Source organism: Rattus norvegicus, chromosome 11, assembly GCF_036323735.1.
Source record: "Rattus norvegicus strain BN/NHsdMcwi chromosome 11, GRCr8, whole genome shotgun sequence".
Lineage (NCBI taxonomy): Eukaryota > Metazoa > Chordata > Mammalia > Rodentia > Muridae > Rattus > Rattus norvegicus.
The window spans coordinates 94,275,271-94,298,906 of NC_086029.1; the positions used below are offsets into that span (position 1 = coordinate 94,275,271).

The 23,636-nt window shown below is 45.5% G+C and overlaps 1 protein-coding gene across 7 annotated transcripts in view; it reads right to left on the bottom strand.

Annotated features, from left to right (window-relative positions):
- The window catches only part of Yeats2 (YEATS domain containing 2), an 86,115-nt gene that overhangs the window by 27,733 nt on the left and 34,746 nt on the right, over nt 1-23,636 (bottom strand). For 6 of the 7 annotated variants that reach the window (XM_063270713.1, XM_063270710.1, XM_063270711.1 and 3 more), the window contains 7 exons: nt 21,477-21,647; nt 16,805-17,044; nt 13,545-13,703; nt 11,673-11,776; nt 9,111-9,218; nt 8,594-8,776; nt 83-341 (listed from right to left, as the gene is read on the bottom strand). In XM_063270713.1, the coding sequence (XP_063126783.1) occupies nt 83-341; nt 8,594-8,776; nt 9,111-9,218; nt 11,673-11,776; nt 13,545-13,703; nt 16,805-17,044; nt 21,477-21,647 (1,224 nt within the window). Of the gene's footprint in view, nt 1-82; nt 342-8,593; nt 8,777-9,110; nt 9,219-11,672; nt 11,777-13,544; nt 13,704-16,804; nt 17,045-21,476; nt 21,652-23,636 lie in introns of all 7 variants that reach the window. The other variant, NM_001109057.1, reaches the window with a different exon arrangement.

The following is a 23,636-nucleotide window of genomic DNA, read 5'->3' on the forward strand; positions in this document are numbered from 1 at the left end:
TCCTAGTCAGAAGCCAATAGCGAAGCAGGTTATTGCAATTCTACAGTGGTGCAACTGAAAGGTCCTTAACTGAGAAAGTTACCTGAGCCCTGCGAGCCAGTCTTCGGAGGCCCAGCAGCTGTGACCTGAGTCTTGGTTAAGGTCTGTACTGGCTGAGCAACAATGGTCCCTCCACCTCCACTCACGATTGCTTTGGCAACTCCTTGGGTCACAACTTGTTTTGGACCAACAGCTTTGGTGATGGAAGAGCTGGCCTTGGCGACAAGGATTTGGCCACTACTGATTGCCACAGCCTGCTTCACTGTGGAAGGTAAGGCAGAGCCAACAGGCACACCAACAACCTGTTCAAGACAGAAAACAGTCCAACAGTGTTACTCCTCACGGCCCTGGTGAGTTCTCTGTGGCTGGCATAGCCACTCCACTCTCGCAAGAACAATGCAATAGCAAAGGTTGGGGGACAGGGCTGTCGCACAGAAACCTAAGTGTCCCAAACAAGAGTGCCTCGGCATGTGAGAAAAGCATCTTAGAGTTTGAGTGCTGCCACAAAACAAAACCTTGGCTGAGTGGCTGCTTTCAAAGCTTCCACCATAACGGGAAGGCATCCGTATATACACAGACTTACACAAAGTCCAGCTCCCACACAGAATTGGTATCACGCTGTATAGTCCTAGAGCACTAAGAGATAGCACAGGTTTTTCCAGTGTTAGGTTTATAAGTCATCTTCAGTGCCAAGCACACATAGCAGAGCCCATGACAGCATTTCCTGATGCTGGGCAGATAGGAGCTTTCAAACATCACACTAGACACCTGCGGTGAGCTTCCTCCTGTGGCTTCCCTCTTCAGAGATGACTCTCGGGAGTCTGCAGTCTACCCACAAGGATGCTATTTTTTTTCCTCATTATGTGATGGTGGCCTACCCGAATCTGGGGAGAAGAACCTCTTTATTTTCCCCAATCTTTCCTTCCTTGAAGACAAATGTTTAGCAAAAAGGGAAAGGAAACTTTTGAACAAAGATATTTAATTGACAGTAATGTTTTTAGACTGGGTTCCATGTATCCCAGGCTGGCATTAAACTTCAGTGTAACCTGGAAATCCTGATCCTCTTATTCTATTTCCTATGTGCTGGGATTAAGGAACCGGTGGGTCACCAAATAAAATTTATCTAGTGCTGGGTATTGAACCCATGGGTTTGTACATGCTAGGCAAACCCTCTATCATATGAATTACATCTCCAACCCTATTAATAAAAAATTCCAGCACCAAGTAAATTGTTATAACTGGCTTCTAAAAGTAAAGTCGCTTTTTTTAGTTAAGAAAATTAAGCAGCTTGCTCTAACAGAATAAGCAGCAGAATGTTAAATTGGAGGTAATTTAGGGCTGGTGAGATGACTCGGTGGGTAAGATACTTGCCTCATAATCCTAACAGCCTGAGTTTGATCCCTGGAGCCCACACAGTAGGAGGCAGGGGACCCTCCCCTCCCGAGAGTTGTTCTCTGAACATACACAACTGTATGTGCTGTGTGCTGTGTGTGCCCATTCTAACACACACAAATGTGCTGTGTGTGCCCATTCTAACACACACAAGTAACAACAGAAACAATGCTAAATGAGTAGTTTTAGAAGGTCACAATAAAGGAAGCCACCTGGATTCATTCCCTAATTTATTGTTTATGTACATTTTGGTGTCTGGAATTTGGACAAGACAACTTGTGGGAGTTCTGTGTGTGATGGCTTGTGTATGCTTGGCCCAGGGAGTGGCATACTTAGAGATGTGGCCTTGTTGGAGTAGGTGTGTCACAGTGGGTGTGGGCTTTAATACCCTAGTCCTAGCTGCCTGGAAATCAGTCTTCCACTAGCAGCCTTCAGATAAAGATGTAGAACTCTCAGCTCCTGCGCCATGCCTGCGTGGATGCCACCATGTTCCTGCCTTGATGATAATGGACTGAACACCTCTGAACCTGTAGGCCAGCCCCAATTAAATGTTGTCCTTTATAAGACTTACTGTGTCTGTCCACAGCAGTAAAACCCTAAGACAATGTGGGTCCTGTCCTAGGACCTTTCCCTACTGATAACAATGTCCTCTGCTTTCTAAGGCAAAACAGAACAGCAACCCTTTTCACCCAACAGAGGTTTACAAGCTTGGTTACAGGCTGCACGTACACATGTGGTCATCTAGAACTCTAATGCTTGGGATGTGGAAGCAAAATTAGAAGTTGGAGGTCAGCCTGAGCTACTTGAGACCCTGTCTTAAAAATCAGGGAGGAGGCAGATGGCCCAGAGGTTGGGAGTGTTTGCTGCTCTTCCAGAGGACCTGAGTTCGTTCTCAGCACACATTAACTTCTAACTCTAGCTTTAAGAGATGTGACTACTTCTGGTTAACAGGTATCTGGAATATACTCATCCAGACACTGTCTGTCTGTCTGTCTGTCTCTGTTTCTCTCCGTTTCTGTTTCTCTCTCTCTCTCTCTCTCTCTCTCTCTCTCTCTCTCTCTCTCTCACACACACACACACACACACACACACACACACACACACCTACACACACCTTAAAACAACCCTTCTCCTAAGCCCCTTGCTGAGTACATGAAGAATTAGCCAGAGCATACTGTGAAACAGGAACATTTGTTCAGTTGGTAATCTACTAGTACTCCAGAGAGACAGAGGCCTGCCTACCAAATAGAAAACCCCACACTTGTATAAGCTGTGTCTTAGGAATATGATTCCCTGAACGTAGAGCGTTTTAGATACACTCAAGGGAACGTACACAAGAATATCCACCACAGCACTATCTGTGCTCATAAAATACTGCCAACATTCTCCAGCCACGTCTCCCAGTGTGCTGCCATGATTCCCACCGTGATGAGAATAGACCAGACCACTGAAACTGTTAGCCAGCCCCAATTAAACGATTTGCTTTGTCTTTGTAAGAGTTACCTTGGTCATGGTATCTCTGCACAGCAGTAAAACCCTAGGACAGCCGGGCTTCCACCCTCCAGTGCTAGACCTACAACCGTGTAGCACCACACTTAGCTTTTCATGTGTGGGTCCTGGGAACGAACCTGAGTCTTCCTGTTTGTTACTAACAAAACCATCCCTCTGGCACAAAGAGGTTTTTAATGTCTATACATAGAGCACAGGTAGGCAGCTATGTAAGAGACAATGGTACAATCACCTACTAGTAAAGGTGAGTGAAAAAGTACCTAAGCCTGTATAAAAACTTGAAGGAATACACTGGCTAAAAAAGCAGCTGCAAGGAACTCCACAGGTAATTAATTATCTTTTATGCTGTGTAAAACAGACATCCCAAGTTGTCTAAGGCTATGTGTTAATATAATAAAAGTGTGGACCAGGCTGACAAGATGACTCAGAGGTTAAGAGAACTGGCTACCCTTGCAGAGGACCAAGATTCAATTCCCAATACCCAGCTTGTGGCTCACAACCGTCTGTAATACCAACTCTAGGGGATATGATGCCCTCTTCTGGCTTCCACAGGCACTGCATGCATCTGATAGGCAGACACATAGGCAGGCAAAACAACCATATACACATAAAACAAAAGTAAGGGTTTTTAAAAAGGATGGACAAAGTAATTTCTAGGAAGAACAAAATGGACTTCATTTGAAGGAAAAAAAACCACCCTAAAGTAATACGCATCTATAAATATGGAGCAGAAGGCATTTGATTATTTATATCTGATATACATAGATACTGATTATATATTTTTAACATTTCAGTGAAAACTTTGAATCATTAAAAAGTAAGAGGGACTGGAGAGATAGCTCAGGGGGATTAGAGGCCTCTATCTTCCACCAGCACCTGTACTCACTTGGACAACACACACACACACACACACACACACACACACACACACACACACAGAGTAGAGGCCTCTATCTTCCACCAGCACCTGTACTCACTTGGACATCACACACACACACACACACACACACACACACACACACACACACACACACACACACACAGAGTAGAGGCCTCTATCTTCCACCAGCACCTGTACTCACTTGGACAACACACACACACACACACACACACACACACACACACACACACACAGTAGAGGCCTCTATCTTCCACCAGCACCTGTACTCACTTGGACATCACACACACACACACACACACACACAGAGTTAAGACACTAAGAATGGTGATGGTGAGCAGTGCTGGAGTGGCTGAGCAGTTTAAAGCACCAGAGAAGCCAGGAAGGGGAGCTGGGACACATGTAAATGATTAAAGGGGAATAAGAGAACAGGAAGAGTTATACTGGGACGGGAACCGTAGAGTGAGGTAGAGAAGGAACTATGGGAGGGCAGTGAACACTAAAGGCTTAAAAAGCTCATGGAAACACTACTGTAGAAGCCTCATAAAATGCATAAATACATATATAAAGAGGCTTAATGGACAACATCCAACGGGGGCAGCACACTATCCCAACTAGAGACCTTACTAGCTAATAAATCACCCAGTAATAGGTATTGGGTATCATTCTGGGTTACTGGCCAAGGCTGGCCGGGCAGCACAAACTGGACTTGGTGCTGGTGAGGACGACCCCACTTCCAAGTTGGATGGTGTGGAGGTTTGGAAGAGAACAGTCACAGACTCACAGATTTGACTGCATGGTTCTCAGTTGGTAGAACTCTTTGAGAAGGATTAGGAGGTGTGGTCTGTGTTGCTGGGTGTGAGGGCTTTAGTGTTTCAAATGCCAGCTCTATTCCCAGTTAGCTCTTTCTGTCTTATGCTTACGGGCCAGATGTGAGCTCTCAGCCGCTGCTCCAGAGCCAAGCCTGCCAGCCAGCCTGCCAGCCAGCCTGCCAGCCTGCCAGCCAGCCTGCCTGCCGGCCTGCCGGCCTGCCTGCCTGCCTGCCTGCCTGCCTGCCTGCCGGCCTGCCTGCCTGCCGGCCTGCCGGCCTGCCGTCATGCTCCCCACCACGGCGCTCACGGTATCTAGCACAGCAATAAACTAAGATGGGGAGTGTGATTGTAAAAGGACAATCATATGACATATGACAAGTATATGTTAAAAATACACTTAAGGTGTAGGTTGATGTCAAGGCGATACATGATTGGACAGTGGAGAGTGGGGAGGGGACAAAGTTTTTATAAGGTGAGAGAGAGGAGAAAGGGGAATCAAGATGGAGACCAATCTAGGTGGTCTAGGTCAATTTTATCATGTCTAGGTGGGCGGTTTCTATCTTTTTTAGTTGGCAGTGAATTTATTCTGGGGATGTGTTGTGGATTGAGAATTAAACATGTAAATCTGATTGATGGGTTACAGTTTGTTGAGTCTTGATTTTCCCGGGTGGGTGGCTGGGACCAGAGTTCCCAGCTGGCCAGGGTTGGCCAGGGTGACTAGCAATGGGAGTGGAAAGACCACTGGGGGCCAGAAGATAGCTAGGCTAACGTGGTGCCTCACTGAAACCAGCCGCCACTGAGATAAATTAATGTTAGTTCTACAAGGCCCTACAGTGCCAGAACTAACACCAGAGAGCGACCACCGGGGTCCGAGAGTGCCAGGGGGCCAGCACAGAGTGGTGACCCTGGAGTGGTGATGTGGGGGGAACTGGTCACACCTATTTTTTATTCTTACTGAAACATTGAGGAATTCTCAAAAGGCTCAAAGATTTTATTTTATATGTATAGATAATCTGCCTGCACCTATGTGTGTACTATATGCAAGCCTGGTTCCTGAGGGGCCCAGGAGAGGGCACTGGATCCCCTGGCACTGGTTGTAAGCTGCTCTGTGAATGCTTAGAATTAAATGTGGGTCCCCTAGGAGAGCAGCAAGTGTTCTCTGCTAGGTCACCTCTCCGGTCCCCACCCCACTACAGATGTCTGTTCAAACAGTGGCACCTGGTTGTAGTCTCAGTGCTGAGAGACATGGTGGGACCTTGTCCCCACCAGTGGGAAAACAGTCACTCAGGAGGGAGAACAGTAGAATAAAGTGAGCTACAGACAAGTGCGCTTTTGGTTTTGTTTTGTTGTTGGTTTTTTTTTTTGTTTTTTGTTTTTTAAAGTTTAAAATCTACTAAACCACTTGCTTCTTTTCAAAGACTGTAATGTAAAAATACATTTACCATGAGCTTGGACATTATGGCTAATGTGAAGACTACAGTCCCATAATTGAGCATTAAGTACAACAGACAGACAGACTTGCTTTCCTAGTTTAATTACAAGTAGGCAGCAATGCCACGTGCACACTGCTCCTCATCATGAGGCTGATGTGTGTGTGCACTACTCGGAAGACAGTGGTGTCCTCACGGCTCTTCCCTTACTCATGACAAGGCTTACACAAACCACCTACCTTCCTTCTAGTCACTAGTAGGGAGGTGGAGCTGTGCCACGGGACGATGATGGCTCAGCACTGTGGGGTGAGCGGACTGGCAGGACATCAAAGGGGTTAAAAGTGGAGACTGACCTATTTCAGGTCTGGGCGCCAAGTTAGAAGCTTACACTGGGGCCGGCTAGGCTCAGTCAGGAAAGACGACTGGCACCAAACCCAGTGACCTGAGTTTGACCCCTAGATCCACGTGGCAGGAGAGAAATGACTCCTACAAGCCGTACGATTTCTGACAGCATCTTGTCGTAGTCTACTACCTTAAATAAATGAAATCGTTTCTTTCCCCCACTGGTAAAGCAATATATTTTCTTGAGCCAATGAGACAGCTCAGTGCGTGAAGGCACTTGCTGCCTAACCTGACCATCTGAGTTTGATCCCTGGGACCCACCTGATAAAGAAAACTTACTCCAACCACCTGGCTTCTGACTTCCTATCACGTGTATTGTGACGTGTCTATGTCCCTATACACATAAATGTAAAACAAAAAGAAAACGGTATCACTATATGAAACCTAATAGTCTTTAAATATATACAGTATAAGGAGCTAGAGAGATGGCTCAGCGGCTAAGAGCACCCACGTGACAGGGCACAGCTGTTTGTAACTGCAGTCCCAAGGGAATGATGCCCTCTGCTGGTCTCTGAGGCACTGCACATGCAGAGTGTACAGACACACACTTAGGCAAAAGACCTACATACATAAAAATTAAGGAAAAGGTTAAAAAAGGGAATGTGTAAGACAAGGCTGAACAGGAAGTTAAGCACACAATGCCAGCTGGTGACTCAGGACCACCATTACAGCATCTCCAACTCCTCTGGGGCAGCGGACTGCTGGGCAGTGTGGGCTACAGGTAAAGGTAGAAAGAAAGCTCAGCTGAGCTGCAAAATGCTTGTCTAACACACGGGAAGCCCCGGGCTCACCCTCTGCTGTGGACCACAGCAAAGCAGCATCTACAAACAGCTACTGACTCTTGGAGGAGTGACTGGAACCCTCACCTGAGGACCACAGCAAGGCTGCGGGACGGTCTAACCGGCCAGGGCATATCAATCAGTGGGCAGCTTAGGAAAAAAGCAGATTCCAAGGCCCCTGAGAAAATACTGGCACAGAAAATGTGGGACAGATTAGGAACTGCTATGTTTAAATTTAGAAGATGAACTGTCTGATTAGATCGGTTTGGAAACCTTACAGATTTAAAAGCAACCTGTAACCCTGAATTTTCACCTCTATCCCCTAGATCTATTTATCTAAACTAACCCAAATTATGTAATACTGTCTTCCATTTTAGAATATTCTCCTCAAAACAATCCACTCCTAGACTGCCTGAGCTTTGAAGCTGAAATATAAACACCCTCAAAACATTCTCAAAAGCGTTAGAGCAAACCCGCTAACACAGAGAATCTACATTTCCAAAGCATGCTTAGGTCAGAGACAACAGCAGGCAGATCTCACTAGCTCTGCAATGGTTAGCTTGGAGCTCAAGCCTTCTGCCAGTTACTACCTACATGCTATATGCTCATGCACTCTCCAGGAAGGTCCCTAGCCCCTCAAACTCAGGACTGCCACACTTTTCAGAAGGGGTGAAGAGTACCTGCCTTTCAGGTATAGTTTAAGGCATAGTTTAAGGCATAGTGTATACACAGACACACACGAAGGGCCTGGCACATGAACACTTGATGGATTGTGCAACTGATGTAGAAAATATGCTGCTTCACAGTACTCCATGTTTATCCTCTGGTATTTCTAAATTATAAATACAATGGATGAGAGATTCAAATGGCACACACTGGAACCCCAGCATCTGGGATGGTGAGGTACAAGGGCTGCCTGGAGTCTTCCTGTCTCAAAACAAAACAAATCACACAGCCTGGACACTGGAGCTGTTCAGTGCAGCACTCTCTTGCCAGAAGCCGACAGGTCGGAACATGCTCCCATTGAGAAGTAAATCACACAGAAAGCCCATGAAGCCGGTTGCTTTTACCGCTGCAGAGGCTACTTTGTCCCTGCGCCCCTTAGACTGAGCCTCGTCTTCTGTTTAAACACCCTTGACTCTTGTCAGGGACAGACAGTAAAAAGCACATGTGCATTACATCAACGGACCGGGTCTTTTCCAATGGGTATAGGTTAGTATGGGATCAATGACTTGGCCGCCATAGTCATTTTGGCACCTGACAACTAGGCAGACAAATAAATAACTTTTACATATCTTGAACACAACCCTCCCATCCCAAACCCATACAAACCTTGGAGGGTGGAATCTTTGGAGACTGAGTTATCCCTTCTCCAGCACTTAGGACCTGTTTTTGAGGGGACACAGCGATCATGTGACCCCCCTTCACAGTCACATACTGAGGGAATGCTGACTGGTTGGCAGCGCCTGTTGTGGACACGTGAGGAGTTTCTCCAGGTTCCTGTTTGATGATCACCTTGCAACACGCAATGACACTGAATGAGTACCCCACAGGGAGGAGGAGGAAGGACCCACTATGAATATCTGAATCTAGTCTCTGCCGTATCAGCAAAGCTTGGGATGTACAGTGCGACTCCACGAGAAACGTCAAATACGGCTTTCATGGAGTCCTTAAGAGCTGGTAAAGGGGCCGAACACTATCTCACTTGATCCCTGCTTCTCTCACTTGTCACAGAGACCCACGGGGTAGGAGGGCAGCAGAGTGAGACCAGGTAGGCCGTGACCTCAGAACTCAGGCCTATTTAAAGAGTGGGGAGACGCGGTCAAGGCTGTGACACGCACTCACTCACCTTTGTGAAAGCTCCAAGTCCTCCAGTAACAGCTTTTGGGCTCTGCACTTTAGGGTGACTACCAATTGGGCAAAGAGGTGGCATAGATGCAAATAAAGAATCCTCCTGCTGTGTAAGACAGTTAGGATATATCAGGCCAGATAGTCTGGCCACTTAGCACACTTAATACAATAACATTAACATTAGCCACTTAATACAAACCCACCACATCTAGCAACACAAAAGAACAAAGACAGCAAATGAAAACTGAGGTGTGCAATCCCATCTGAGCAGCGGTGATAACTCACTGCACAGGAGGCTGACACAGGAGGACTGTTAGTTTAAGTCTAGCCTGGTCTAAACGTCGAGACCCGACCTGAAAACCCAGGAAAGCAGCTCAGCAAAAGGTGACTCATGCACATCCTGATCCAGGTCAAGTCCGTAAGACCAGTGTCAGGTGGTGCAGGTTAGTCTCACCGTCTAGCTGAAGACGATCCTCCTGCCTCCACTTCCCGACTGCAGGATTACATGCTTACAACCTTGCACTGGTTTGTATGTGGCACGGGGCACTAAACACAAGGCTCTGTGCATGTTGGGCAAGCATTGCACCAGTGTTGTGTAGCAGTTTCCTGGAGATTAAAATGGTCCACCTCCCAGAGAAAGACACAAGGTAAGCAACTCGCAATAGCTGGGCAGACTCACTAGGGCTCTCCTTCTCGGAGTAAGCACTAAAGACTGCTAAGAGTCATTCTCAGACAAGGTGAGCTGCAGGAAAGACTCCTGAGACCAGACAGCCAGGAAGAAGCAGAAACCTGCCGAGTTGCCTGATCAACAGTCACTAGGAAAGGGTACTCTAACCTACTAAGCTGCCTGCAGGCCGTGCACTGTGCTCCAGGTTCCCTCGCTTCTGTGCGCTGTCACCCATCCTGGGCTGCGCTTTGGTGACGCAGCTGCTTTTGAGTCATTTCTGCCCCTGTAAGCGACCCCTAACCTATGCTTATGTAAGTAACATCAATAAAACTCACAGGTTTACCAGGGTGGACTTTGATCTGCCATTGGCTCTCTGTCTGGGGTGAGGAGACAGGAGCACACCAGCTGATCTCTACGTCCATTCCTAGTATTTGGTTCTTTTTTTTTTTTTTTCTTTTTTCTTTTTTTTTTTCGGAGCTGGGGACCGAACCCAGGGCCTTGTGCTTGTTAGGCAAGCGCTCTACCACTGAGCTAAATCCCCAACCCTAGTATTTGGTTCTTTATTGGTCCATGTGTCTACTCTTCTGTCAGATGGTAAAGAACAGGGATTGTATTTGGCTTTGTATTCCTAAAGCATAGACACTAAATAAATTATTCTAACAAAGAATGGTAATGTTTTAGTGTACATGCTTTTTCTTATATACTCTCAACTTGCATTGAAAGATTCACTCACTATCTATAACACAGATAAATGTAAAATGAGTTTTACATTTGGAAAATAAGTTTTCCAAAGAAAGAAAAAACAGAAGAACACAATGCTCTAGACAAAGGTAATCCTGGACCTTAGGAGGCTGAGGCGGGAAGGTCCTGCACTCCAGCCTGGACCACACAGTGAAAGTTTACTACGAAACAAGCCAAACATACAAAGAAATTAAAACTGAGGTGGGAACAGAAAACGGAAAGCAACAGATCATAGTGAGATAAAAAAATGCATCTCCACTACAAAAGCCAAAGCCAGACCTCAGATAACGTGCCGTCACCGAACTTTAAGGGAAAGAATTAAAGTTAAGACTCTTACTTGTCTACACAATGAAATGTCAGCAACAAATATTAAAAAATAAATGGTAGAAATAAGATTTTCAAGGGAGCTACTATAAGAAAACCTCATTTTGATCAGAAAACGGTCTGTGATCGCTGTCAACTAAGAGGAATTGAATGCTGGGTTGGGTACTAAGAGATTTATTTGCATTCTTAGAGCCACTCAGACAGGAGCCTGCATCTGAAAGCTTCCACTTAGAGAACCATCTTGAGTAAACAGGAGTCAATCAGGGAAGTGCTTTTGCCAAACACTGAGTAGATCTTTCATCAGTGTGTGAAGAAGTCATCATTGTATGGAAAGGTCATACTCTGAACTACTCTCCACTTTGAAGATGTTAAGAATTACTTTTGAATTAATTAACTCACTAAGTAAGGCTTCTGTGTGCAAAGGGGATAAGGTTTGCTCCTTGTACTACCAGGAAACATGCTGCCAGACAAATACTTTTATAGAGAATGTATGTGTGTCTCTGTGAGTCTGTACGTGTGTGTGCAGTGCCTACAAAGGCTAGAAGTGCCATGAGATCCTTTGGAGCTGGAGTTACAGGTAGCTATGCGCTGCTATGTAGCTTCTGGGACCTGAACTCAGGACCTTGGTGAGAGCAGTAGGCACTCTGAACAGCTGAGCCATTTCTCCAGCTTCTAAAGGAGTCTTTTTAATAAAGCTGCACTCTCTGCTAAGTAAGGCTGCTCTTCCCCATACTGAGCTTTCAAACTAACACTGGCTGAGAACTGTCCTCTTCAGCAGGAGGACAGTGAGCTAACAAAGCTCAGACTAGTGAGGCAGAGAGTGCGTACCTTCACAGTGGATGTCAGGAAACTACTTCCATGGATTTTAGGAACAGGGGACCCTGTTCCCTGGGAAGCCTGAGAAGCCACTGGAAGCTTGCTTGTAGGACTTCCTGATAAGCAAGAGAGATATAAAAATTATGTATCAACAAAATAAAGTTTACAAGATGTAATTTTAAATCATTTCCCCCCATTCTTTGTTTCCAATTTACTGTTCGTTTCTAAGGATTGAAAATTCAAAACCCTAAAAATCTAAACACACACACACAGGTACACACACATACACACAGAGACAGACAGACAAAGACACTCAGGGCCATGCACACACACTCCACTGAATGCCAACTTCTCTGCACCTGTTGCCAAATGCTGCCCGTGTTATCCCACAGCCACACAATGGCTTTCAAGCTCTGATAAAAATAACTTAATATCAATAGTAAATAATAGGGTTATATCTAAAGAGATGCTCTATAACTTATTTCAGCTACCAAACGTGTCTTCAGAGTTGTGGCTGATTCCTAAAATAATACGTAGTCACGAAGACAGCACAGTGCACCTAAATACACTGAGAGTAGTGCCTTTCAAGTGACTTCTACACGAAACCACTAAAAGTGCTACGCGTAAAAACAAAACAAAACAAATAAAAACACTTATGTGGGACAGCCCACTATCTATAGTAGTGTGTGGGTGGGACAGTCCTATCTATAGTAATGTGTGGGGTGGGACAGCCCACTATCTATATTAGAGTGTGGGGTGGGACAGCCCACTATGTATAGTAGTGTATGGGGTGGGACGGCCCTAAGTATAGTAGTGTGTGGGGTGGGACAGTCATATCTATAGTAGTGTATGGGGTGAGACAGTCCACTATCTATAGTAGTGTATGGGGTGGGACAGCCCACTACCTATAGTAGTGTGTGGGCTGGGACAGTCCTATCTATAGTAGTATGTGGGGTGGGACAGTCCTATCTATAGTAATGTGTGGGATGGGATAGTCCAAGTAGTGTGTGGGGTGGGACAGCCCACTATCTATAGTAAAGTGTGGGGTGGGACAGTTCACTATCTATAGTAGTGTGAGGTGGAACAGCCCTATCTATAGTAATGTGTGGGGTGGGATAGCCCTGTCTATAGTAGTGTGTGGGGTAGGACAGTCATATCTATAGTAGTGTATGGGGTGAGAGTCCACTATCTATAGTAGTGTATGGGGTGGGACAGCCAACTACCTATAGTAGTGTGTGGGCTGGGACAGTCCTATCTATAGTAGTATGTGGGGTGGGACAGCTCTATCTATAGTAGTATGTGGGGTGGGACAGTCCTATCTATAGTAATGTGTGGGATGGGATAGCCCAAGTAGTGTGTGGGGTGGGATAGCCCACTATCTACAGTAAAGTGTGGGGTGGGACAGTTCACTATCTATAGTAGTGTGAGGTGGAACAGCCCTATCTATAGTAGTGTGTGGGGTGGGACAGTCCTGTCTATAGTAGTGTGTGGGCTGGGACAGCATCATTACTTTAAGATCATTGATTTCATGTGATTTCATCATTCCCTTAACAAGGGAAGACTACACCTTAGCAGCATGTGTATAAACATGGGATGAATGAAGGAAATGGATACCACGTTGGTAAAAGAAGAGTAAAAACCAAGACCAGAACCAGAAACCCTGACAGGCACCATGCAGATGTGCTGAACTACAGGACAGTGTGGAGACTGCAGAAAGGATTCTAATCCCTAAACGCTGAACTTCCACCCGCAGAGGACCTTCCTCAGAGAAACAGTATGGGGCTCCACTTACATACACTTATTACAGATGGAGGGCTCACACTAGGATTTCATCAGTAATAAAAGATGGGCTCCTCAGGTGGCCTGAATAGTGCTTGCACACACCTGCACTCGGGGCGGAGGCTCCAGTAGCCTGCCCAGGCTTATCCACAATAGCATGGGGGTTGCTGATACCAGCACTGGCAGAGCCTTGCTTCAAATGAACCGGAGTGGAAGTTGGTGTGCGAGGCAGTGGTGATGGACTTGGAGTTGATATTGGAGAACCTTTGTTAATTAAAGGAGAGAAAATAAACACACTTTAATTAGGAAGGTGCCAAGGTCAAAGGTAACTATCAGAAGAAAGCAGGCCCAGCACTTTGGAATCCGAGCAGGGGCTGTACCAGTGTAGCTGAGGCAGGCAGACTGGTCTTACGCTGTGCACCTGAGTAACCAGGGTCACTTCATGACCAGGAGCAGCAAAAAAAAGTAACTAGAAACAGATTCTGGGGCAGGAGACGGCGCCACAGCTGTGAGGACTTGACTGGTGCTCATCCCAAGGACTTGGGTGTTCAATTCCCAGCACTCACATGGCAGCCCACGCCTGTTTGTAGCTTCAGTTCTAGGGGATCTAAAGCCTTCTTCTGGTCTCCATGGGCACTGCTTATATGTGGTTCCTAGACATACATACAGGCAAAACACCCCTACACATAAAACTTTAAAAGGAAAAAGTTAAAAAGGAAACAATTCTGAGACCAGCTGAGGTAGCACATGCCTTGATCCCAGAACTCAAGAGGCAAAGGCAGGCAGACCTTTGTGAGTTTAAAGCTAGCTTGCTCTACAAATCGAGTCCAGGCCAGTTAGAGATGCATAATGAGACTGTCTCATATATTCTCTGGGCCCACCCTTAACCTCTACTCAAAATCAGCCTGCATTTTAACAAGACCCCCTGGCATGCACATTGAAGGTGGCAGCATAGACTTCTAATCCCAGCACCCAGGACTCAGAAGGAAATAGATCTCTGTGTTCTCTTGGTGTCACTGACCAAAAGCCAGCCCAGGTTGGAATTCTCTTTTTTTTTTCTTTCAGTCTTCCATTGTCTCTGTCTGTTGTACGACTCTGGATTTGTCCCTGTGTGTCTGTCCCTAACAAAGGCTCCTTTCTCTCTTTCACTGAACAACACAGAACTCATCATATGGGAAAGAAACGAGGGATACTTATATAAATCTTTAAGTTTTGTAAGAGATGACGTCACCAACTCAACTGCCCTTACCTGACTGAGATAACAAGCAGACACTAACAAGCAGGTTCCGATCTTTTGTTCAGCATTTATTGCGGATATTCATTTTATGGGTGCTTTTAACTACCATCTTGTTTATGGCAAGTGATCCTAACAACATTCACACGAATAACAAATACGTGCCAGGTGGCGGCGGCCGCATACATCTTTAAAACCAGCACTTGGGAGGCAGAGGCAAATCTCTGTGAGTTTGAGGCCAGCCTGGTCTAAAGAGCAAGTTCCAGGACAGCCAGTGCTACACAGAAAAGCCCTGTCTTATGAATAGATAAATAGATAGATAAATAAATAAATAAATAAATAAAATGATTGTAGTTATCCATTAGCTTAGGCCTCGAAATCTCAACAATTTGGCTACTTCAACATAAATGGAGAGAACTGTAAGGGCCTCCATTACAGTTCATGGAGGTACTGTAATTAAAGACGAAGAGGTACAGGCAATTAAAGACGGCCAAAAAAGCTCTTCCCCAGGCATGAGCACCCTAAATTATTATCCAATCTCACGTGATCAAACCAAAAAAATATACACACAAGCAGAGACCCAACAGTTTACATTTATATAATCACACACACACACACACACAACTTACGCACACAACAATAATTAAAAAAAAGATGAACACATGGAAGGGTTGGAGGGATGATAAGGAATAAGGTAAATATATTTTTATATTAAAAAATATCCAAAAAGCAGTGTTTTATATTCACAATGTAGAACTAGTGTATTTTGGTATGATAAATCTCTTAATACCATAGGCTGGTATTTATAATACTGAATACTCAAAGAAAACCAGTAAATAAACAGGTAGATTAAGGAATTCTGTGTTTTGATTTGGAATATATTTAAATTGGAAAATGTGAAATTTACTTACAGTAAACAAAAATCTCTATCAAGATTTATGTATGCCATAGGCAGAATCTCAAACAATGTTCTCAAACTCTACTCATGCACAGCTAAACACACTTAAGAATCTACCCCACCCCACCAAAGTTGTCCCCTGTCAATTTCTCTAAGCCTCAAATCATTTACATTCCAGTTTACTCCACTTCGGAAACAGGGAGTTTCAAATTTCAGTAGCAGATTTAATTACCGGACAAGACTGCTACCCTCTGTTGACTGTAATGATCTGTATTATATTTCTGCTTAGCTATCCATGGACAGCAGTAAATATTCCCATTTTACTTCTTTTAAAGTTCACGCAGGGGCTGGAGACACAGCGCAGCACTTGAGAACGGCTTGAGAACAGCACTTGAGGGCGGGCGGCCCTGACAGAAGACGTGGATTGTTCCCAGAGCCCGCAGCGGCTCACAATGACCCGCAACTTCAACTCCAGGGAATAAACATCTTCTCCTGGCTTCCACAGGCATACCACAACACACAAACATACAAGAGCCAAAACATTCATACACATGAAGCAAAATTATGAAGAAGTGCCCCCCGTTCTTAGACGCTTTCAACTACCCCTACTGTCGTTCCTGAAGTACAGCCAATGTTATATGTCCTTGGGTTAACATAAATGTAAATTGTCACAAGATAAAGGCCCTCGGCACAAAGGAAGTCTTAGAATAACTGTTCACAGATCAACAGTTTTCTAGCAATGGTTAGAGAAAAATAAAAGGCAATTCAATTCCACACCAACTCAACCCTTAGAAAGACCTCTGTTTCTCTCCAAACTCAGCTCTAATGTTAAAATACAGCAGAACACACATTTACCAGGAGACAACTGGAATGGATACCTTGGGCCTCTATTCTCCATCCTATTCAGAAATTCTTTCCATATAAATGACTTGCACTTTTCTTTGGGACAGCTTTGCCTAAGAACAGTGGTTAACTGTCCTTTGATACACATGGTGGTCGGTGTAGAGGCATCTCTCTGAGCTGGGTTGGGTGGCTTTTACCTGTGATGTCAGCATTTGCAAGGTGCAGTAAGGAGGAACACCTGAGTTCCTGGCCAGCCTGTGCTAAACGGTAACTCCTAGGCCAGTCTGATAGTCTGATGTTTCCCCACCTAGGGAGCACCACCCTGATAGTCTGATGTTTCCCCACCTAGGGAGCACCACCCACATGGTCTCCAGCAAGGGCTCTGCGTACCTGAGACGATCTTACAGCTCATGGTGATGGGCTGAAAGGACTTGCCGGGTGACTCAGGATTAGGCACCTGACTTTGTGGCACAATTTTGCAGCTCGATGCGATGGGCTGGAAGGCAGAATTGCCATGTGAACTGAAGGTGACCTTCTGTGCTGCTGTCACTTTAGTGGGTGTTCTCTCCAAGGACGACGGTAAGGAATACAATGTGCTGTGTCTCTCGGCTTCAGTACTGTCTGGGAACCCTGTTTGAAATGCAGTGACATGATAAAATCAGTTACTCTAAACCACCTTCCAGCTGTGGAAGTAAGCAGAACTGTTACCACATTACTCAGTATCAGTTCAAAATCCATTTAAAACAACTGTCAGCACAAAATGAATATCAACTGCCCCCTTAGATATTTTTGGGAGAAAATAAACCCTGTATTCAGACTCCTAACTCAGGTAAAACAATTAGGGGTGTGACAGCTGACCTTGCTTATCAACCTGACTAAGGTCACTAAGACACACCTGTGCATCTGTGGGAATTTCCAGAGACGTTTAACTGAGAAGAGACGTCCTGCTCTGGCTATGAGTGATAGCATTCCTCTGGCTGTGAGTGATAGCATTCCTCTGGCTGTGAGTGATAGCATTCCTCTGACTGTGAGTGATAGCATTCCTCTGACTGTGAGTGATAGCATTCCTCTGACTGTGAGTGATAGCATTCCTCTGGCTGTGAGTGATAGCATTCCTCTGGCTGTGAGTGATAGCATTCCTCTGGCTGTGAGTGATAGCATTCCTCTGGCTGTGAGTGATAGCATTCCTCTGGCTGTGAGTGATAGCATTCCTCTGGCTGTGAGTGATAGCATTCCTCTGACTGTGAGTGATAGCATTCCTCTGACTGTGAGTGATAGCATTCCTCTGACTGTGAGTGATAGCATTCCTCTGGCTGTGAGTGATAGCATTCCTCTGGCTGTGAGTGATAGCATTCCTCTGACTGTGAGTGATAGCATTCCTCTGACTGTGAGTGATAGCATTCCTCTGACTGTGAGTGATAGCATTCCTCTGGCTGTGAGTGATAGCATTCCTCTGGCTGTGAGTGATAGCATTCCTCTGACTGTGAGTGATAGCATTCCTCTGACTGTGAGTGATAGCATTCCTCTGACTGTGAGTGATAGCATTCCTCTGACTGTGAGTGATAGCATTCCTCTGACTGTGAGTGATAGCATTCCTCTGGCTGTGAGTGATAGCATTCCTCTGGCTGTGAGTGATAGCATTCCTCTGACTGTGAGTGATAGCATTCCTCTGACTGTGAGTGATAGCATTCCTCTGACTGTGAGTGATAGCATTCCTCTGACTGTGAGTGATAGCATTCCTCTGGCTGTGAGTGATAGCATTCCTCTGACTGAGTGATAGCATTCCTCTGACTGTGAGTGATAGCATTCCTCTGGCTGTGAGTGATAGCATTCCTCTGACTGTGAGTGATAGCATTCCTCTGACTGTGAGTGATAGCATTCCTCTGACTGTGAGTGATAGCCGCTCTGACTGTGAGTGATAGCATTCCTCTGACTGTGAGTGATAGCATTCCTCTGACTGTGAGTGATAGCATTCCTCTGACTGTGAGTGACAGCATTCCTCTGGTCAGTGACAAGTCATTAACAACAGAGTTCCAGGAATACCATGGACCAGAAGGGAGGTTGCTGTCACGATAAACGTGAATATGTGCTTCACAGGCCTTTGGGACTAGCATTTAGGAGGAATGAGAGAGTTTGGATCTGTGGCTAGCAAAGCCAAGCCGTAGGTAGGATGCTGTGATCATGGTCTAACGTAAAGGCTGTTCTGGTGGGACTAGAGAGCATCAGACAGCTGACGAACATAAAGACTGTTCACGGGGCTTAACAGGGGACTAAGGACTCTGCTGAGAGCTGGATTAGAAGCTGTTTTATGTTATACTCAGGTAAGCAAACACACAACCAAAACTAAAACAAACCACTACCAGCACTGGCTGCTTTCTATCCCAGACATAGTAGTTTGACTCTGGACGCAATTGACTGGCAGAGTAAGGGAGTGTTAACACTCAGGCTGACCTGAGGCTATCACTCACTGTGTGTACTGGGGTTCACAATGAGAATTTAAAGTCAGAAAAGTGTGCGTTTGGTGAGTTAAGGGGCACGGACTCAGGGTAAACAGAACGGGTGCTCTCAAAGCAGCAGTTGTCGTAAAGGAGGTTAACACCGTGAAGGAAGTGCTTGCATCTAGATGACAGGACATGGCCTAGAAGATGGGCCTCCACAAGCAGAGGGCTTAGAAGCAAACTGACTGCAGACCCTGAGAAGACAAAGCCTGCACAAGTCCTGTTCAGCCACACGGGCTGCTGGAGTATGGTCCAGGGGTGTCAGGCTATGTCTCGAACTGGCAGCAGCGAAACCAGCAATATCTACATGGTGCTGACTTACAAGCACGCAAACTCCAGAAGGTACAGGGCTAGAAACAGGACGTAGGACACTGGTGGGATTCCAGGTTGTTGGAGCCGAGATGACAGACATGGAACTGCAGGATTTGGTATTTGCTTTGGTTCAGAATTTCTTTGCTACGCCTTATTCCTTCTGTTGGGAATGAGTGTTCACTCTGTACCACTGCATGGTACAAGTATACAGAACTTCTCGTTGACTCTCGGGTCCAGTTGACAGACTGCCTTGAGTCTTAGAAGAGACTTTGAACTCGGGCTTTTGAGCGATGCTACAACTGCTGGAGCCTTGCTCATTTATGAGGTTAGAGATGCGTCGATGGTAAAACCATTTGTCACTCTTTGCAGAGGACCAAGTGAGTCAACTCCCACACCGGGCAGCTCACAACTGCTGTTAACGCCAGCTTCATAGGATCTGACACCTCTAGACCTAGTAAATTCCTGTACACATGTGCTACACACACAGTGATACACATACATCAAAATAAATCTAAAAACTCACAGCACTCGGGAGGCAGAGTCAGCCAGATCTCTGTGAGTTCAAGGCCAGCCTGGTTGACTGAGAAAGTTCCAAGATAGCCAGGGCTGCACAGAGAAACCATGCCTCAAAACCCAAAATGAATTACTAAAAAGATAAAAAAAAAAATATGTTGGGAGACTCATGAGGACTCCTGCATTTTCATTCTGAGATGAATATAAGCCTTTAAGGGATATTCAGTAAGGGTTCAAAAGTAATGTTGGAGCTGGAGAGATGGTTTAGCAGTTACGAGCACTCGTTCTCTTGATAACCCAGAGTCAGTACCCAGCACTCACATCCTGGGTCACGAACATCTGTAATTCAGTTCCAGGGAGTCTGATACTCAGTTTCTGATCTCCATGGGAACCGAGCATACACATGGTGCACATACAAACATAAAACAAAAGTATTCACACACATCAAATAAAATAATCTAAAACCAATGCATTTGTAAGTCACGGCAACAGAGACTGGACTTCTGATTGCTGATTCTCATTGTCAACTTGACTAGATTTGGAGTCACTAGGACAAGTACCTCTGAGAGAGCCTTTGAAGGAATTTCAGACAGGGGTTTGCGTGTGTGTGTGTGTGTGTGTGTGTGTGTGTGTGTGTGTGTGTGTGTGTGTGTTTGTCTGTGTGTGTGTTTGTCTGTGTGTTTGTGTGTGTGTTTGTCTGTGTGTGTGTGTGTTTGTCTGTGTGTTTGTGTGTATGTTTTGTCTGTGTGTGTGTGTTTGTCTGTGTGTTTGTATGTGTCTGTGTGTGTGTGTGTGCGTGCGTGCATGTGTGTGCGTGCGCTGGTGCCCTCCAGCTGCTCTCACTGGACTTGGAGCTCACCAACCGGCTACACTGGCTGGCCAGTGAGCTCCAAGAGCCTACCTGTCTCTGGACTCCAGCGAAGGGTGACAGATATATATGGCTTCGTCTGGCTTTTATATTGAGTGGCATCTGATCCAGGTCCTCATCACGCAAAGGCCATTATGGCTGAGTAGGCGTTTCTACCCTCCTCAGGTTTACCTGAGCAGGTTACTCCTCCCAGGCTTACCTGGGAATCAACTGCTTATATTTAAAAACTTAAATAAACATTAACAAATTTATATTCTTATTGAATGATAAAAATCATAAAATATAAGATGTTGAATGTTGTATTTTTTACAGAATTAAGATTAAATATGTAACATTATAAAGTGTCCTATTCACACAATCAGAACCTGAACCAGAAAGTTTTCAGAAAAGGATAAAAATGTAGGGCTGGGGTGGCCCTGCTTTAAGAACACTGGTTGAGCGTCCCCAGGAGGTCGAAACCAGAAGTTGAGAGCCACTCAGAGGACCTGGGGTTGGCCCCCAGCACCTGGAACCCCAGCTCTAGGGGACCTGATGCCCTCTTCTGGCTTCTGCGAGCACCAGGTGTGTATGGGGTGAACAGATGTAGATATAACCAAAGCACTCCTGTACATTAAGATAAAATGTTTAAAAAGGATAAAAACTCAATAATTATGACCTCATCCTTCTAAAATGTAGAAATTTATGAAAAACTTATTACCAAGAAGAACGTAAGTTTAGCTATTTTCATAGTGGAACTGTGTGCTAGAGGCAGAATGCCCATTTATGAAAACAAGTTTCCATTTATTTCGTGCGGCTGAAAGCAGAAGTCAGATATTCACACATGAGAAAAACGCCCAGAGAGTGATCCTCTCAACAAAGAGGCCAGCATTACCTTCTCCCACAGGGGCAGCAGATGCTGGCTCAGGGGACCGTGCCACTGGTGAGGCTTTCACTGGGGCTGGAATCGTCAGGGATGGAGGAGGGGCGTCCGAGATGTCCGATTCCGATGACTGAGGATACACGTAGTCCTCGCCGAGCGAGTGCCGATGAAGCTCAACATCCACTACCTACAGTCGCGGAACACGCAGGCTCGTGAGTCCATCGTCAGTGTGACGGTGCTCAGGCTCTGACCAGAAACAAGTGATTCTAACCACATTTCAGCAGCAATCGCAATTTACAGTGAGGTTTTCCTCATTCTATCCTTAACACAGACACCTCGGTGGAGTGCCTGTCTTTGCATTCACTGCTTCTACTGAGTAGAACATTCTTCCCCATGGCCACCTTCCTACTAGGACATCTCAAGCGTCACCCTCTCAGGAAGACTTTCCCTGTCCACTGTGACTTAACGTAAGCTCCTGTTCACCAGCCACTCTTACTCACCACACTCGTTTGTAGTTGAAGCTGAAAGTGTCTTACTTGTGTTCAGTGTTTACTATTTGTGCTGGTTACTTTTTGTCAACCGAATATAAGCTGGGGTCATCTGGGAAGAGGGAGCCTCACCCGGAAGAGTCTGTGGAGAATCTTCTTGATCAATAACTGACACCAGAGGCTCACACTATGGGTGGTGCTGCCCCTGGGCTGGCACTTCTGAGTTCTATCAGGAAACAGGCTGAGCACCAGGAAGGACAAATTCGGAAGCACTTATGCCTCCATGGTTCCTGCTTAAGTTCCTGATTCCGAGCTTTTGCTTGAGCTCCTACCCTAACTTTCTTCAGTGATGGGCCGTGAGAGTGGTTCTCAATCTATGGCCGTAACCCCCTAGGGTGAGTCAAATGACCCTTTCTCAGGGGTTGCTAAGCCATCTGAATAGCAGACATTTGCATTATAGTTCACAACAGTAGCAAAAGTACAGTTATGAAGTAGCAATGGAAATACTTTTATGGTTGGAGGCACCATAACACGAGGAACTCTGTTAAAGGGTTGCAGCATAAGGAAGGCTGAGAACCACTGACTTAGGACTTGGGAGCTGCTACATGAGATACGTCCTTCCTTTCCAAGTTGCTCTGGTCATGAACTTTAGCACAGCAAAGAGGCTGAGCCACTATCCTTACGCTCAAAAAGATCTAGAATAACTCTTCAAGAATAAAAATTATGTTAGTTATCTCTTTACTCTTATCTGACCAGTGAAAGCATACAGAAGGTACTTAATAAATATCTTCTGGGGGCTGGGGATTTAGCTCAGTGGTAGAGCGCTTACCTAGGAAGCGCAAGGCCCTGGGTTCGGTCCCCAGCTCCGAAAAAAAGAACCAAAAAAATAAATAAATAAATAAATAAATATCTTCTGGTTTCATAAGTGCACTACTATAAACTGAAGATTTAGCTAGCTGAGTATAATGGTGACCGCTGACATACGATAAATGGAGCAAGGAAAACTAGGCATCCACACAGCAAAGAGGTTGGCCCTTACAGTTTAACAAAGTTAGCAAAGGGTCTACACATAAGAGCTCAAAATGGGCCAAGAGGATGATGGCTCAGTGGGTAAAGGTCTTGCCACCAAGACTGATGACCTGGGTCCCATCCTCAGAACCCAGACTGGAAGGAAAGGAGCAAGTCCCAGAAGTGGTCCTCTAACTGCCGCACACAAGCCCTGTGCTAAAATAGGACATTCTCTGAAGAAAACCCAGGGGACCTCGAACCTGAGTCAGCATTCAGTTCGTGCACAGTAAAATCACAGGCCAAAATCCCACAACCTAGGATGAATAAGACTCTGCTTTTTGAGGCTGGAGACATGGCTCAGCAGTTAAGAGCACTGATTACCATTCCAGAAGATCTGGGTTCAATTCCTACCATTCACATGGCAGCTCGCAACCACCTGTAACTCCAGTCCTCAGGCAATAACCTTTTCAGATCTCCTCAGGCACCGAGCATGAATGTGGTACACATGGATATGTGCAGGCAAAATACTCATACACATAAAATAATAAATCATTTCATTTCTTTTTCTACACTTATTCAGTTGTGTGCATGTGGAAGGCAGAGGACAATCTGCAAACGTTAGTTCTCTCCTAGCCCCATGTGCATTCTAGAGATCAAATTCAGATCACCAAGTTTA